The 17,017-nt window shown below is 42.5% G+C and overlaps 2 protein-coding genes across 2 annotated transcripts; both read right to left on the minus strand.

Annotated features, from left to right (window-relative positions):
- Positions 1–11,913: 11,913 nt before the first annotated feature.
- LOC144542794 (uncharacterized) lies at positions 11,914–12,918 on the minus strand. Its single transcript, XM_078290080.1, has one exon. It carries the CDS (start codon positions 12,916–12,918, stop codon positions 11,914–11,916), a length of 1,005 nt encoding a protein of 334 aa, XP_078146206.1.
- An 832-nt stretch (positions 12,919–13,750) lies between these two features.
- LOC139927915 (uncharacterized) lies at positions 13,751–14,749 on the minus strand. Its single transcript, XM_078290082.1, has one exon. It carries the CDS (start codon positions 14,747–14,749, stop codon positions 13,751–13,753), a length of 999 nt encoding a protein of 332 aa, XP_078146208.1.
- Between the last annotated feature and the right edge of the window lie 2,268 nt (positions 14,750–17,017).

Genomic DNA, 17,017 nt, shown 5'->3' on the forward strand with positions numbered 1-17,017 from the left:
GTGATTCAAATTGTATGATTATGAGTTAACACATCACAGATTAAGCACGACTGGAGAACTTTACACCGTCAACTCATAGTGTCTAGCTGTTGAAAGCAGTGTCTGTCTGTGCCAGTGAGCTGCAGTCCCAGATGGGAACAGCTGACTGACACCGGGACCTGCCTGCCTCCTTGGCTGCAGGACATGCTCCTAATGGGCTTAAATTTTGCAGCAGCCATCACCGCTGTTCCCTGGAGGATGAATGGTAGGCTAACTTCACCACCCAGTTGGGCTTGTGGGCGAGGGGAAGGAGCAAGTTGGAGTTTTAGTTATACACACAGAGATAATCTCATTGGTTTAGGTAAACATCAGTGGGCGGAGCTAAAGGAACCACAGTTTTTTGGAGTGCAATTTAGCTACCTGGCAAACTTGAATGGCAAAGAGCGAACTCTCAGACACCACTGGTCCGATTTTGATGAAAGTTGGAGGGATGATGCATTTTGGCACTGTGTTCTGGTGTTTAAAACATTACACTGATTGGCCTGATGGAGGCGCTATAATTAATGATCAAAATTTCAAACTTTGAAAGGCCATAACTGCCACACCACCGGTTCGATTTTGATGAAACTTGGAGGGACGATGCATCTAGTTACTGATTGGTCTGCATCATTCATGGGGGATGACATGTTTATTTGTTTCAGTGAGCAGCAAGTAGTACCAGTGTCTTTTACACTGCGCTTCAGTGTAAGTTACTTAGCCAGAGAGAAGGTCATGAAGGTTAGTCCTGGCCCGTCAGCCTGTCCACCCACACACGTCCTGCACCGGACTCTGCTATCTCTCCCGGCAGGGGCCAGCAGCAGATTCACACATGTCAAAGCCTGGGAGAAAGGCCTTTGTACAGCCTGACAGGTGGAGCTGGAATGTCAATGGCGCACATTGTGTAAAGGAACAATGTTCCTCCGGCTGCCTCAGATGCACATGCAAATACACATGCACCTTCACGTTCAAATTTAGATTTACAGGCGCACGCACTGGCGTGTACAAACATCCCCCTCCACTCCACAGCCCACGCACAAGTGCACACAAATGAATGCACACGTACACACACACACACACACACACACACACACACACCTCTCTTTCTAATGCTCCTTCACCCATATCCCCACAGCCATGTGTGATCTACTCCACAGTGACCTGCTGTGATCCTTTGCCTAATCACTAGTTTTTACACCCACGAACTAGCCATTCAGTGGGCGTTCAAGATCAGGAGTAATTATGAGCCATTTACAGAAAATTGTGCTCATCATCCCTTCACCAATATAGCCAAAATTCTTGTGAGATTTCCTATATATCAAATGGTTATTAATACTGAATCACTGCATTTTCCAGGTGCTCATCATACTCTTGGTTATATCTTGAGGTTTTGGAGTGATTACTGAGCTTTTTTCCCACAATTTCTGGAGATTGGTGTATAAGTGGAGTTGGTGTAGTTAATATGGATTGCGTAAATTTGTGCATCAACCCGAAACCTGGTAGAGTAATTGATCTTGGTAATGGCTTTTAAATGAGGTAGATATAGTGTCATTTCTCACACACTTTTTTGAATTTGAATAGACAAGATGGATTACGCATGTTCAAACATGTGAATGTGACAATGTGAAGTTTGTCCACAGATTGTAACACTACCAGACTGCTGTGGGCAGTTCAATATGTGACTGCTGGCGTTAAATCATAGATCACTGTAATCCACTGCTTGAAATCTCTGCTTGCAGGATGCTGTAAATAAAGACATTCTGACATTCAGCCTCTATAGTGCGTACTCAAACACTTCCAAATGCTATTAATCATTTTCTTTCAGACATAGATCTGCTTATAAACTGAAACACAGTCTTTGCTGACAGGACAGGAGCTCAACCAGCAGTGTGTGTATCCATGTTTCAGGGATGCAAAGCGACTGAAGGCTCAAGAGGTGGAGCTCACGTGTCCCATCCAGCTGACTGCTAGATTGTTTTGCTGTGACACACAGGCATACATCAGTATTGAGTTACACCAGCCATTTTGATGAGAGCACGGACAGACAGAGACCCCTCCCCCCCCTCCCCTCCCGGTCTCCCTCTCCCTCGACCTTTAGGACGGGGATTTTCTACTTGTCTAAAAATAGGGAAATCTCTTTAGGTATCCTGTATACGAACGGTACAGACAAGTGGAAGCTAAAGAGAAACGAAAGATCATTTTGCATTAAATACTCGTGCATGTGTATCCCTCAACAGCTATTCAAATTCAAATGATAACACATTTTGGGGGAATGTGATGACACAATGCATTTGTTTCACAACTGCAAAAGAGTTATATGCAAAGTGAGCACTGAAGCTCTCTTTCTAATTACAGACTTTTTTCCCCCAACTCCCAATTTTAAGATGAAAGAAAGTTTTTACTTAACGTTTAAATAGCTGAGCATGCATTCTCTTTTTCCGCACTGCGCTGCTTCTCATACAGTTCATTCACTGAGCCGCTCCACTGGCACAGCCGGGGGTTAAAATTGTTGCTCAAGGGCACCTTGTTGGAAAGGGAGAGGAGAGTAGCACATTCACTTTCCCCATTCACACTTACACTAGTCTGAGGATCTGAAATCTGCGATCTTTCGGTCACAAATGTGGTATTATTATGATGCCGTGAAATAGGTGGACAGATCACGGTTTTGCTCAGATATACTGTATGTTGTCGGAGTAGAATGCAACCCCAACTCCAAAAGCAAAGATGCCCAAGTAGGGTCAAAAAAAGAAAGGAAAGGAAAGGAAAGGAAAGGAAAGGAAAGGAAAGGAAGCAAAACAAAAAACTTGAGGTGTTCAAAAACGTTGTGGGTGAAATATTTCTCTTGAGTCAGACTGCACTGAAGCCAGTTGGTGCCTACCTTCAAACAGTACAAATGAGATATTTTAATAGAGGGATTCATATTCACCAGAAGATGGTCAGATGCATTAATTTGAATAAGAATGTGGGTGCATAATGGTATGGCTTAACAGCCTAGCCCTGGTGGCACTATCTCTGTTTGACGGATATTTTCAGCTGCAGGAGAGGGAAAGGTAATCTCCCTGATGGCAGATTCAGAAGCAGAGGGAAAACATGTTCCAGGGCATTATTGTGTGCTGAATGAGTTTTATTCTTTCAGCAGGAAAGTTTAAAAAGCTGCGTAGGTGCACCCTGGAGCACTCTGATTCAGCCACAGAGCTGCATAAAATTGCAAGACAATAATTACATAGATTAAATATGACCTTCTACAAAGTAGCCGAATAGTGTGCACTGAACCCGCTGAAGCTCTTACGAGTCATTATTTCAAATGATTTCCATATCTGTTTTTTTTTCCATAGCCATATCACTTCTTCCATTTCTTTTTTCTTGCAAAATGTCTTTTTTTCCCCTTGCAAAATCATCACAGGGGCGCTCGTTGGCTTTTTAGAACAAATAGCAAAAATAGCTTGGGAAAATTTATGGAACACTCAGAATGTAACTCAATTTCATTTGGAGAACCCAATAATCTGTGCCCAGCCAATGTATTGTTTCAAATGCATTACTAAATGGCTTTGCAGCTGACTATGCCTGAAGCCACCAAGAGTGGAGTCAATGTAAAATGTTAAACAGTTAAAATCAATACAATTATGCCACTGCAGCCTTCATCTGAAATACTGACTACAGGACAATTAAACTGCAGGTTTCTCCGGTGCGTTACCCGTCGTCTGCTCATGGCTTTACTGGGCTCATAAAAGTGGAAAAAAATAGACTTGTGTAAATGCAGCATGCTGTACACCAAGCATGCAAAAATACCACAGAGAGAGAAAATTGATTTGCCTGTAAAATAGTTTGTCACTAGCCTTTTCATCAGAGGGTCTAATGTATGTGTGTGCCTGATGCAACGCTTTTGCTCCTGCAGAGAGATGGATGAAGGCGAGCAAACACTGCAACACACTGCATGAGGGGGGATGCAGGACCGTAGTCATGGGTAGAGGAGGAGGTGTGTGTACTGTGAACCCACCATTCAATATAAACCAGTAGTGATTAACTTAATGGATGGGGATCCTGTATTCAGCCCAGTGGGTAAACTCTCAAATAACCATAGTCAACAAAGACCAGATGTAACTTGTTCCCTATTTTTCTTGATTAAAATAAAGTTTTGTGTGATTGAAGGGGACTACAGAGTTAGGGCTGTAGCTAATGATTATTTTCATTAGGGATTTATCTATCAATTTTTTTTTTAATTAATCAGTGACTCATTTAATCTATAAAATGTTAAAAATAATGACCAACACCCATCCTAAGTTACCAGACTCCAAAGTGATGTCTTAAAACTGCTTAGTCTGACCAGCAGCCAAAAAAACTCCAAAGTATTAATTTTATAATGACATGGAACAGAGAAAAGCAGCAAATCTTAGCATTTGTGAAGCTGTAACACGCAAACATTTGGTATTTTTACTTGATAAATGACTACAATTATTAATCAATTATCAAAATTATAATCAATGAATTTTCTGTTGATCGACTAATCGATTAATAGACTTGTTTGTTTGAGCACTAGCAGAGTTCAAAATTAAACTTTGTTGTTCTCAAAACTAGGGAAGTAGCACGCAGAAGAGAACTTTAAATCCAAAAGCTTCTATAGACAGCCGGCTCGGACCAAAACACATTCCAGTGTGGTTCCGAGGATTTTAACGAGTTGATATATCTCGTCACATTTACACTTCAAAAGCAGATCAGGTAGTCGGTGTGCGCTCTGGAGTTCAGCGCTGCCTTTGGTCTCTGTGTCTTGAGAGTTGGCAGGAAAGTTATGGCCTCATTTCTCCAGGTTGTTATCTGAAGAGTTTTACGATACCTCTTACATGGTGTGGAGGGCGGGCGGCTGCGGGACAACAGAGTTTAATTCCGAGCCTTCTGGAGGTTTTGTGGCCCTAACTGTGCTGGAACTCACTCAATAACCCCGGTGATATACAGTACCTGCTCTCAACCAGTGCTCTTCTAAGAACGAGCCAGGTGTCTATGTAGGCTCAAGGGACAGTTACATCAGATCCTGTGTATTGTCTGATTTGGCTTATCACACCTAAGTGATGATAATATGATATGAAAGCAATTACAAGGTATCAATTAAATGCCAGTTTATGAACTTATTTTATTAACTTGCATTCAAGCCATATTTTTATTTCTCTCATTACACTATAGTAGTTTTGTTAATTTGTTTTTTGGGAGTCTAATATGGGCCTTAATGGAGCAAGCGATGCAAGTATTCCCTTTATTATAGCCGATTATTTGTGAATATGCGTGTTCTGTTCTTTGTAGTTTACACCCCTGTGTAACTTTGTTAAAGCTATGCAAGAATTTTTATGCAGAAATCCAGCTCTCTTATCAGCATAAATCCCCAAATCTCACTAATTAAGACCCTGTAGATTTGCCCAAATGAAATCAGGCATGTACACGTCTAGGCTCACAAGAAGGGATGAATCAAAACTTAAGAATGAATTACAAACTGAAAGTTGAACTCACCAGCATATACATCTTTTACCTCTCTTGTCCCTTTGGTATAAAGCATCACAGACCGGCCAGGCTGGTAAACATGTGCGTGTTGTGTGCAGTTTACTGACATCAATTTACAGGATTTCTGGATACTGAAGTTCAAAGTTTTCAAACCGTTAACTCTCCCCTGCCAACGTGGGAAGTCGCCTAGTGCCGCTTTAAGAAAAGTGCAATACAAAATATAATTAAGATTGCCCATCAGGATCAGACAGCCATGAAGGTCATGGGAGTGAGGCAGCACTTTTCTCTTCGGGCCATATTTGAACAGACCATCTCGAACGAGGCCAGGAACATAATTTTAGATCCCTGCCTTATTCTCCATCCTGAGCTTCAGCTTCTCCCTGCAGGCGCACACTGCAGAGTCCCCAAGTGTAAAGCAAACAAACACACATTCGACGAATATGAATATGTAAATCATGAGGCAGGCTCCTGGAATATTTATTTATATAGTTACCCAGTTATTATGTATTGTATTGTATTGTCATTTGGTGGTATTGTGTTGTGTGTTGCAACGCTTTCTGCAGTGTCATTGTGGCAACTCTTGGATCAGCTTCTGACAGTCTCCAAATGAAAACCGTGTCCACTCAATTAACTTGTTGAAAGCTCTTCTGGGTTATTTAAAATTCAAGTTCATTGCATGAGATTTTACAAAGTGGCAAATTAATTTAATTATAAGGGTATAAACAGCAACACATAGAAGAAAGAAACTGCTCTTTTGCATACTTCTGCATAACAAACACCTACGACTCTCAGTCACTTAGTTTGTGCCCTTCTCTGACTGCCTGAGCCTCCAAAATGGCTTACGAAGGGCACATTTCACTGCATCAGCCATGTTCTGTGTCACGTCTGCTGATAAATGCATGGACATCTAATTAAGGAAATTGGCCTTGAGAGACCCAAGCCATATAGATAGATCTGTCCTGCTCGCTGATGATCTTGCCGCTGCTGATTATCTCATCCAAAGACAATGATTTTTTATGGAGCGGAACATCCCTCTCCCGCAGTGGCTTGCCACAATGATTACAATTAATTTAGGGCGGGAGGTCGTAAAAACAATATTTACTGGGGGGCCTCGTCAGGATCATTCCTCCTCCGGGACGCGAGATTTATTTCTGTCACAGGTTTGCTCAAACATGCATTTTCCATATGTCAAAGTATGGCAGCTCTGCATAATTGAAATGTGCCGCCCTGGGCGCGCGCCCGAGCTAATGCAACACTCCGAGGGAAGTTTCATTCCAAAATGAGATATCCATCTTTTGAAAAATGCAACAAATACACTTACAAATTGATTGCTGGCACAAAAGTAAAATTCACTTTTGAGTATTATTGAAGTTATGAGCTATCTTGAGGCCCTTGCTTACAAAATGCATTTTAGATGTTGTGATTATGTGTGTTTTTGTTACATGTAAAGCAAGGAAACCATTGTATAGCATTTTAGAATGAAGCCGTTCAATTTTCAAAGCTGGAGAAATTCTGTTGGAACAGATGTCACGCATGAATCAGTAAGTTGTTAAACGAGTGCCTCGGCTCATGAGGATTTGTCAGACGTTTCATCTCCGTCCGCCCCCAGGAAGCTTTGATCTGACCCTCTCTCTCACCACCCCATCAGTGACACATGATCTTCCTCAGTAGCCCTGACCTTGTGTCTCTGTGCTGTGCGTGTAACAACAGGCATGCGATGGCCGCAGTTGCCTCCGCGGGGCTCAGCGCTGACCGCACCGACAACAGGTGGACGGTCTGTGACGGTCTGTGACGGGCCTCCGGTAAAGCCCTCCGGGAAAAAAGATGCACCCCGATGAACCGGGATGAGCTTCCAGAGGACGATAATCCATACGAGCCTGGTGTGAAAACCGGTTAACAATGGTCAGGGGGAACTTAGGAGAGCTCAAAGCACATATAATATAGATTTGGAGTTGCCCTGCAAAGGATGTGAGGAGTCACTGGAGATATTTAGACATGGGACAGTGATGGAATGCGGTGTCCTTGCTTGTGTGTTGCGAGGTAATTAAAGTGTCCTGCATGGGTCAGTGTGGGTGATTACAGACGGACAGCAATGTGGAAATCAATCCGCCTCCAAGAAAATGACTGATGTGCCTGGAAAGAAAAATTGAGAGTTAAACATAGAGAAGAATAGCGGTGACAGTATGCAACGTCCATATCATAAGGAGACTTAGCTAATGGTTTTAAAGCCTTGTTCCTCTGCTGCTTCTGCGGATGAAATGAAGTTGCAGGGCATATGAACACTGCAGTGTAATAAGAGTTGTGGTGAAGTGTGTGGTGGGAAGTGCTGAGGCTTAAGGAGGGAGGAAAGGCCAGGAAAGGTCGGGCATTTCTGGGCGAAGCTATGAGGATGCTAGCGGGGGATCGGAGAGAGAGAAGAGGATTCGGTTTGGTTCTTCGTGGGTCAGCTAATGGCGAGGCGTTCTGCCTCCTGTGGGCCGGATGATGGTCGGACAGAGAAGCAAGGCCTGGTGTTGAATTCTGCCCTCTGCTGTCCCATCAGGTGTTTGTTTAGTCCAGCAGAACCAAACAACTGGCTGCTCCAAACCTGATCTGTGTGTCGGCTGGCTGAGAAAAGAAAATCTCAACATCTGTCGTCCTTGTCCTTAAATTCTAGTTGTTGTTTTTTTGCTTGCTTTTTGATTCTGTTGAGCTGAGATGCTTTTTGTTTTTTATTGCACCTTCACAATCTATATATCTTCCTCTTCTGTCTGCATCAGTCCATTGTGTGAGCGGTGCTCATGACGGATAAATAGCTGTTATATTTCTTGGAAGGTTAATGCGTTCTCCAGCTGGTTCGCGTCTTACTCTGTATGTCTGAGGGTATTGAGTGGGCTTCCATCAAAGCCTTTATTCCTGCAATAAAAGCAGCCCAGATTTGTGGCACGGCGTTAAACGCGGCGTCCATCAGGGAAGAGCCTCCTAATAGCCCATTTCCCTGGGGAGCACTGGAGGCCATTTACAACAACCAATCATACAGTGGAGGGAAGCGGCCTGGGTCCCCATCGCCAATAACCAGATAATGCACAAAGGCAACAACACATTGCTATTCCTGTGTTTACGTTTTCAAGTAGAGAAACGATACACAAACAGGGGAGTGAGATGAATAAAATGCATGAAGGATTATGATGCGGGTTAATGCATGCTGTTGTGCTATCATGAAAATAATGTATTCTACCTTTTATGGATTAGGTGTGACAATTAGCAGTTTGCTCTCTAGGAGAGTCGGTGCAATTTGCTGAATATCCCTAAATAAAAATAATAATGTTCATGATTCAGATGATTTCAGATGATTTCAGATGATTTTTTTCAATGGAGTAAAACTGATGAAAACATGCAAGGCACAATGCATGCTGATGCTGGACATGTACAGGTTTGAGACATAAACAATAGCGTCAATCCCCTGCAAAAGCTCGGTGAGTGTTTTGTTGTTGTTCACTGATAATGGCCCCAAGCTCCCAAAGGCCGCTACGACTCCTCTCACCCAGCTCCAGGTAGGCTTTTAATGAGTCTAACTACCTCCTCTCTTGTTTCACACTGAGCTTTGAACACACACAACACAGAAGGGACCTGACCTGCGGAATCTCAAGGTGGACGATGAAAGGTGCTCTATGGCGTCGATGCTTTGTTGCAGTACAGGTAAAGAACAGAGGGAACTTTGCCTTGGGATTTTGTAACTTTGGGATTAATTGTCCTTCAAACCATAATCTTAGGTTCAACAATCCGAGGAAGTTTTGGGGTTATACTGATGAAGGTTGTGTAGGTGGAACATGACGAGACTGCTGAATACAAACTCAACTCATTCATTCATTTTTTTTAACCAAGAGTGCTGCCAATTTTTTTTTTTTCTATTTTGGATTTTTGAGCTCAGCATTTACAACCTCTATTTGTATTCTACCCATGGATGCTGGTGATGATTTGTTTGCACTCTTTGACATTGTGCTATCCAAGTATTCTCAGGAAGGAGACAACAGCTTAATGGGGTAAGGATTTATTTAAACTGTGTAATGCAGGTCAAGATGTGCAATGTCACTATATGGTGCAGTGATGAAAGGGAAGTATATTGAACAAACTGTAGAGCATGCAGAAGACTTTGGACATCAAGGAAAGGGATGTCTTGAAAGTTGGGATTTTATTCTGAAAAAAAGTTTCTATAATGGCCGTTCAGCTTTACCAACACACCTCGCTCTCATTGTTAGCATTCAGCATTATCATTTTGTATTGAAATGTATCTTAAAAACTCTGCGAGCTAATGAGCTAGCTAGAAGCTACTATAGCAATACTATTAGCTTGAATTAGGAAAGCTAATGCTAACAAGCTGTTTCACAGGTTACTGAAGAGTGGGTGAAGAAATAATTTTATGATACTGTCACTTATTTAGTTGTAGTTTATTTGCACAGTAATAAAATGTAAAAGCAAAGGGATAAAAACATGAACAGAATAAAATTAAGACAAGAAACAGAAAGAAGAGAAACAAGTTACTAATTTGTGCAAGTAAGAAAAAAAGAAAGTCATCTCCACCGCCAAAATAAAACAATAATATAACAAAATCAAGATGACTAGCAAAGATGCAACTGAATTAAGTCTGTTATCTGGAAAAATCAGTTTAAAAATGTCAAGGTGTCCATTTTCCACCGGCCAATTATGACAAAAATGTCAATGTTAATTGGTCCACTATTATGCGATCATGAGCAGCTAACAGACATGATCCCGTCTCAGTTATTACACCTCAAAGTCAGAAAGGCCAAAGTGATTTTCAAGTGCATGAAAACCTTTGCCAGTGACCTTTTTATTTCACCGTCAGTCCGTCATCACAGCGGCAGGCTGCCAGACAACATGCTCCGCTCCCCCATACTGATCAGGGGAGGAGGACTGCCGTCTTATGCCTTTATTTATCCAGGGAACGTATGCTGAACACGCATGCTCTTTTTCTGTGATGCCCTGCCTCAGCGGTTACAAGTGCCACGCCTGGGAGCTCAAAGGAGAAGATGGAGATCAATCAGACATCAGAGATTAATCAATCAATCAATCAATTGAAGTGCCTCGGTCAAGACTACCTCAGCTGAATCAGGGAGAACACACTCATTCACATTTCTCCAACCAGATTTTCCCAGCCGGTCTAGGGATTCGACCTTAACCTTTAACCTTTGGAATGAGTAGCACTGTTTACCCAGTGAAGCTGAGGGAGGAGAACGGGACACTCACTTCAAACCTCTTGAGTTTTGGTTCTGTTCTTTGGGGAGCTTTTACGAACAAGGTTTAATTTTCATAAGTAACGGCCTCTAGAGGAGGCGATGCTTTATGTTTTATAAGAGTCATAAATTACTGTCTGGCGCACTCACAGTGATCAAGGCTTCCTGAGGACAGGGGCCCGTGGGCATACAGAGGGCATACACACATATGCACACACACACACACACACACACACACACACACATACACCATGAGTGAGAGAGACAGACACAAGGAAAGCGAGACAGAGCGATGCAAACACATACAGATGAGTTGAGCTGGAAGACTCAACCGTTGCACTGCCCACACACTCCCACATGCACAACATCATTAAAAACAAAAGGGCAAGACTGAAACAATGCTGCGGTCTATGATGCATCTAACAAGTGAGAAAGAACTGGGAGAGTAAGGATCCACCATAAGAATCTGAAACCACATTAATACGAGGTAGGAAGAGAGCTGTTTGGTTGAATATCCTGTGATTTTCTGCCACCGTTGATGTCCATCTCTTTGCTTCATCATAGAAAAGTGTGTGCTGGAGAATGCTCCTCATTTCTAAAAATGTTATTTGATTGCATCCTTCATTCCATATTTCAATCATTTCAAAGATGAAAACATCTATTGCATTCATACTTTGAAAAATGATCATGATTTATCTTGTGATACATCACAGAAAATTGAAAAATCGATATAACCTACAAGTTTTAGTATCAATATAAATTTTTCTTAACACATCTTTTGGCTCGGACTTAGTAAGCACAAAATTGGTACATAAAAGCCTCTTATTAATGAGACTCAGTGTCTGTCCAGCTCATTGCTTTTGAAAATTTATTGAGTGTCTTACGCCACCCAGTGGGCTGGACAATATCCAAATAATTAAGTCAAAGAGAGATTGCGAGAAAGAGAGAACAAACTAAAAAGGGAAATTAAGTGAATTAACACGAGAAACCAAGGAAACTGATTTATAAGTGATAAGTTGAAATTACAGTATTGGACACAAAGGATGAATCAGTATAGTTTAGGGGAACAACAGTGGAGTATCAATAATTCTTAATCTGACGTAAGATTTTAATGGAATTTGGAGGCTAAATCATGAATAATGCAACTAAATATCCACATCTTTTCTGATCCATCCCATTACTAATTTTGAATCTTGCTTGATTTTACAAGACCAAGCTCATTCTCAGTCAAAGAGGCCACTTGTCGACGTTTGAGAGCCTCGGGTCCGGCACATATCACCTCCTCCAGAAAGAAGACATTCTGGGGATGGATACTGAGCCACTTCCACAGATACTCCATCTTCTTATCACACACCCAGGGGTTTCGTGTCAAGATCACCATAACTGGGGAGTCTCTCTCACCCAGCAGACCTGAAGGGAGCTGCTGCAGCTGGTTTTGATTGAGCAGCAGCAGATTCAGGTGTTGAAGGCCTTGCAGGAGGGTCGCAGGAAGCTCCTGTAACCGATTCTCCTGCAGAAACAGTTGAGTTAGTTGTGGGGTGTTGGCGAAGGTTGTGGGTTTCAGGGTGCTTAGATTGTTACCGGCAAGATTCAGGGACTCTAAATGGTGCAGGCGGTCCAGCGTGTCCACTTGCAGTTCTTGCAGATTGTTATTACTAAGGTCCAGATTCACCAGATGGGGCAGTTTATGAAGCAGAGCAGATGGGATGTCCGTCAGACGGTTCCCGGACAAGTCCAGCCAGGTCAGGCTGCTGTTGTCGGGAAGCCAATCAGCATCCGCTTTTTCAATCAGGTTGTTCTTGAGCACCAGACTGCGGAGCGGGGCGTGGCTGAAGACATTCGGAGGCAGGTGAACCAGTTGATTCCCTGTGAGATCCAAGGTGTTGAGGCGAGGAACGCCCCTCAGCAGGTCAGAGGGAAGGCTCTGCAGCTTGTTATGGTACAGATGGAGATTGTTCAAAAGCGGCACCGCACTCAAATGACTGGTTGCAATAATGCTGAGGTTGGTGGATCGGATGGATAATTGAGTGGTGTAGCTAGGTAAATCTTCTACGGGAAAATGTGTAAGGGAGCTTTGGCTGCAAACCACCTCTGCCCCTGAAGCTGAGCAGGAGCACAGATCTGGGCAGCATTGGGCGCCTTGTTGACGGCAGTCAATGAGAGCCAGGAGCAGCCACAGGTTCATCTTTAAACCACTGCATAGAAAATAACATATGAGAGTACGGGATATAAGAGATAAAGTATAGGATATCAGAAGAGTGCAGTAATATACGTTGTATGTGTGAAGACATTCTTATTGCATTGTGAAAACATCCATACATATTCCATATTCCTGTCCTAAATCCCAAAGTTTTTTGTCTTGTAATAACTTGAAAAAATATTTTGTTACTCAGTATGATCATAAATGTCTCATCTTACCTGAGAGGCACAGCAGAATTCCCTCTGTTTGTGATGGTGGACTTGCTTTTATATAATGTCACTCCTGTGTCTTTTTCATTCCCAGCAATGCGTGGGGAGGAAATGTCGCAAGAGATAGACAAAGCCAAGCAAACAAACCTGTTCTTCAATCGGTGAGTGATTATTTTTTTTCTGTACTTTCCAAAAAGATGTTACCACACACAAATCAATATTTTTAATTTCTATTTTCATCCCTGTAAGAATAGTTTATTCATAGTATTATACAAAAAAATTAAATAAAAAGTAATTGATGAAAAGTTTATTTCATTATATCCTTTCCTCTATTTTCAAAATCACACATTCTTGTTATTTGCATATCATCTTTTAAAGAACATCTGATCAGTTGACAACGCGTTTAAACCCTAAAAAAAGTTTCAGGACAGACAGAAAATCCTCAAAGCAAGAATGCTTCACTCGCATTATCTTTATATTTTATTAAACTTACATTGCACCGATAAAAAAAGATGATTTCAGTGATTACATTTTTTAAGACAGCCAAGACAGACTGAATGATGATTTACTAGCATATCACATAATGAAAGGTAAGAGGATGAGATGAGTTAAGACTGGAGGTTTAGCTCGCTCTCTGTCAGTGACACAACAGAGCGTCCCGCTAGAGACTGAGGTTTAGCACATATGATGTTCTCTGCTAGGAAAGCGTGCTTCTTGTTCGTCTGCAGCCATCTCCACAGGTACTCCACCTTCCCATCGCACAGCCAGGGGTTGGTGGTCAAGTCCAGTCCCGCTTCATCCAAAGAAGACACCTGGTCCAGCAGACCTGGCGGGATGTGACTCAACAGGTTGTCCTCCAGACCCAGGGTGCTGAGCTGAGCGAGGCCCTGGAAAAGGCTTTGGGGGAGCCTCTCGAGCCGGTTCTGAGGGAGGAACAGATACGTCAGGTTACGGGTGTTCCGAAATACAGACGCATCCAGGCTGCCTAGCTTGTTCTCCTGCAGGTTAAGCCTCTCGAGCTTGGTCAGCGGGTCCAGAGAATTCGGGGGGATCTTCTCCAGACGGTTGTAGGACAGGTCCAGGTTCTCCAGATGGGGCAGCTTCCGAATCAGAGCCGACGGAACTTCCGTCAGACGGTTCCCGGACAAGTCCAGCCAGGTCAGGTTGCTGTTGTCGGGAAGCCACTCAGCATCCGCTTTGCTAATCAGGTTGTTCTTGAGCACCAGACTGAGGAGCGGGGCGTGGCTGAAGACGTCGGGAGGCAGGTGAACCAGTTGATTCCCTGTGAGATCCAAGGTGTTGAGGCGAGGAACGCCCCGGAGAAGATCGGAGGAGAGGTTCCTCAGCTTGTTGCTGTACAAGTGGAGCCCCTTCAGCAGGGGCGTGGCACTCAGGTGGTGCTCGGAAATGGAGGTGATGTTGGTGAACTGGATTGTCAGCAGGGTGGTGTTCTTCGGGAGACCCTCGGAGGGGAACTCGGTCAGGGGAACCTCATTGCAGACCACCTCGCCACTTCTGTGGTAGCATTTGCAAAGTGCTGGGCAAGACAGAGTGCCATGGCCAAAATATGCCAGCCACAGCAAAGCAAGGCTGCACCAGGTTTTCATTACTAGGAGACAAGAAAGGAAGAGTAGTTTTAATTCTGAGGAAAATGACACATCAGAAAACTTAAAGATATATATATTTCCTTTTACAATGACCAAACCGATGCAAAATATTTGACCACAAATAAGACCAGTACAGTTGACTAATCATTTACAGTCCATGCACGTAATGTCCAGTAACATGAATAACAAAATCAAACTTACTGTTGTTTTGAAGCTTAAACCGAATGAATGTCAGCCAAACTGCTCCTTATATCAGATTCAGCAGTCCTCACTTGCAACATACCGTGTCATTTGGGGAGCAGATTCCCACAGACATAATCATTATTTATTGAGTAAACAAGGACCCGTCACTCCGCTGTCATTTGCCAAGGACAGACAGTTGCAAAAGGCTGTATGACACAAACCTGCAGGGAAAGTACCAGATCTGGTAACCTAGTTTTTGTTGGTTTCTTGAAACACAAACAAAAAAAGATGTGTTTTTTTTGTGTGTTTTTGATGCTGAAATATGCTGTTGAAGTCTGTGCTTCTGAAATGTTGGAAGGTTACACTTTTGAAGTTCATGAATGTCTGATGGTTTGCTACTAACTGAAGATAAGTTAGGTGTTTACATTATTTTGTACTTTGGATTTTTGGAAATATGTGAGAGGTTGGAGGGAGGGATTGAGGGAGAGAGAGAGAGAGAGAGAGAGAGAGAGTGAGAGGTTATAGAGCTAAAATCAACCATTTAGTTTATAAAATATGTCTTACTTTGCAATTTTTGATTAGTTGGCATACACCATGATGCTGAGGTTGTGTAAAAACCTTGTAACTGTTTTTACGTTGTGCTTTAAAGATTCAACACCCATGATAATATATCAAAAATCCATGATCATCAATCTGAAAATAAGATTTATTTGATTTTCTTTGTTGAAAATCAATTCGAAAATCTGAAAACTTTTTTAAGATACAGCGTTTTCGCTCAACAATTGCAAACAAAACTGCAAAATCCATAGCTCAAGATGCAAACAATTTCAGGTTGCCTGACAGTTCTATAGCAGTAAGCTTTACCCACCCAAACAGTTTTGGACCCGTCACCTGTGTGCTTAAGACCAGTTTGCATCTTAAAGGAATACCTTGACATTTGAATTTTAGTTACTTATTTTACTTCACCAACGAACGTCTCACATTGGGGGAGACATTTTCCATTTGCTTGTTAGCATTGTGCGTATTCCTCATTTAATCCAAGGTACCATTTATTAGGCATTGCCCACAAACTACCTTAACTCTCAGCTACAGTCTGGTGCTGTTAGTTGGAGTTTAGGCTGTACTTGTACTCTACTTGTACTTTTATTATCCATGTCTTTATCTGTTTTTGTGTTTCTAGTTTCCTGTAAACTTGGACTGACTTTTCGAAGTTTATTATAAATTAACAATAACACAGAAATTGACATAAAGAGCATAAGAACATTGCTCTAATGAAATGAAAGTCCCAGAGTAATACTTAAAGAAGAATTTCCCATGATTAATGTTATTTGTTATGATGGAAAATAGCAAAAGGACTATACCCCTCCTTCACACATTTTCCTCCTCTTTAACCCCCCCCCCCCCCCCCCCCCCCACACACACACACACACACACACACACACACACACAGTGGCAGCAGAGCAGTACCCTATGCAATATTCATGTCTATTTCACTCTCAGTGATATGATTGACTGATCTGTTAGAGTCCTGGGACTCACACAAGTGACAGATGATGGAGAAAACGCATTTTCCATCTTCATCTGAATTCAATTTCATATAGATAACCCATCTCCTCATTGCAGGACCAGGGGCTCCCTGCTCGGTCCAGATTCAACAAGCGGACAGCTGGTCCAGTAAACCTGCAGGGATGTGACTCAGCAGGCTGTGATCCAGCAGGTAGGAAACTCTCTCAGTCATTTGCTTGTGAGAAGCAGGTAAGACAATCTGCAGTTATTGTAGAACACACAGTTCAGAGGAGGGATAGAGCAACACACCGGTTTGCCAATACATTGGGCCAATATTGGCCTTTATTAAACATCAGATATTGGCTGATATGATGATGGTTCCTCCCTGACCACAGCTACATACAAACATTCTGTAAAATGTCTTTTAAGGAGCTGCTAACCACCTAAAAGGATTTCGTCAGTATGGGTTTCAGTGGAAAGTTTTGGTGTCACTTGAGGGTTTAAATGCTGCCAAGACTAGAATTTTGGGGGAAATTGTCAATGAAGTGATTTTCTTAGGGAGACCGTCAGAAGTGAGGG

This window comes from Centroberyx gerrardi, chromosome 18 (assembly GCF_048128805.1).
Source record: "Centroberyx gerrardi isolate f3 chromosome 18, fCenGer3.hap1.cur.20231027, whole genome shotgun sequence".
Classification (NCBI taxonomy): Eukaryota; Metazoa; Chordata; class Actinopteri; order Beryciformes; family Berycidae; genus Centroberyx; species Centroberyx gerrardi.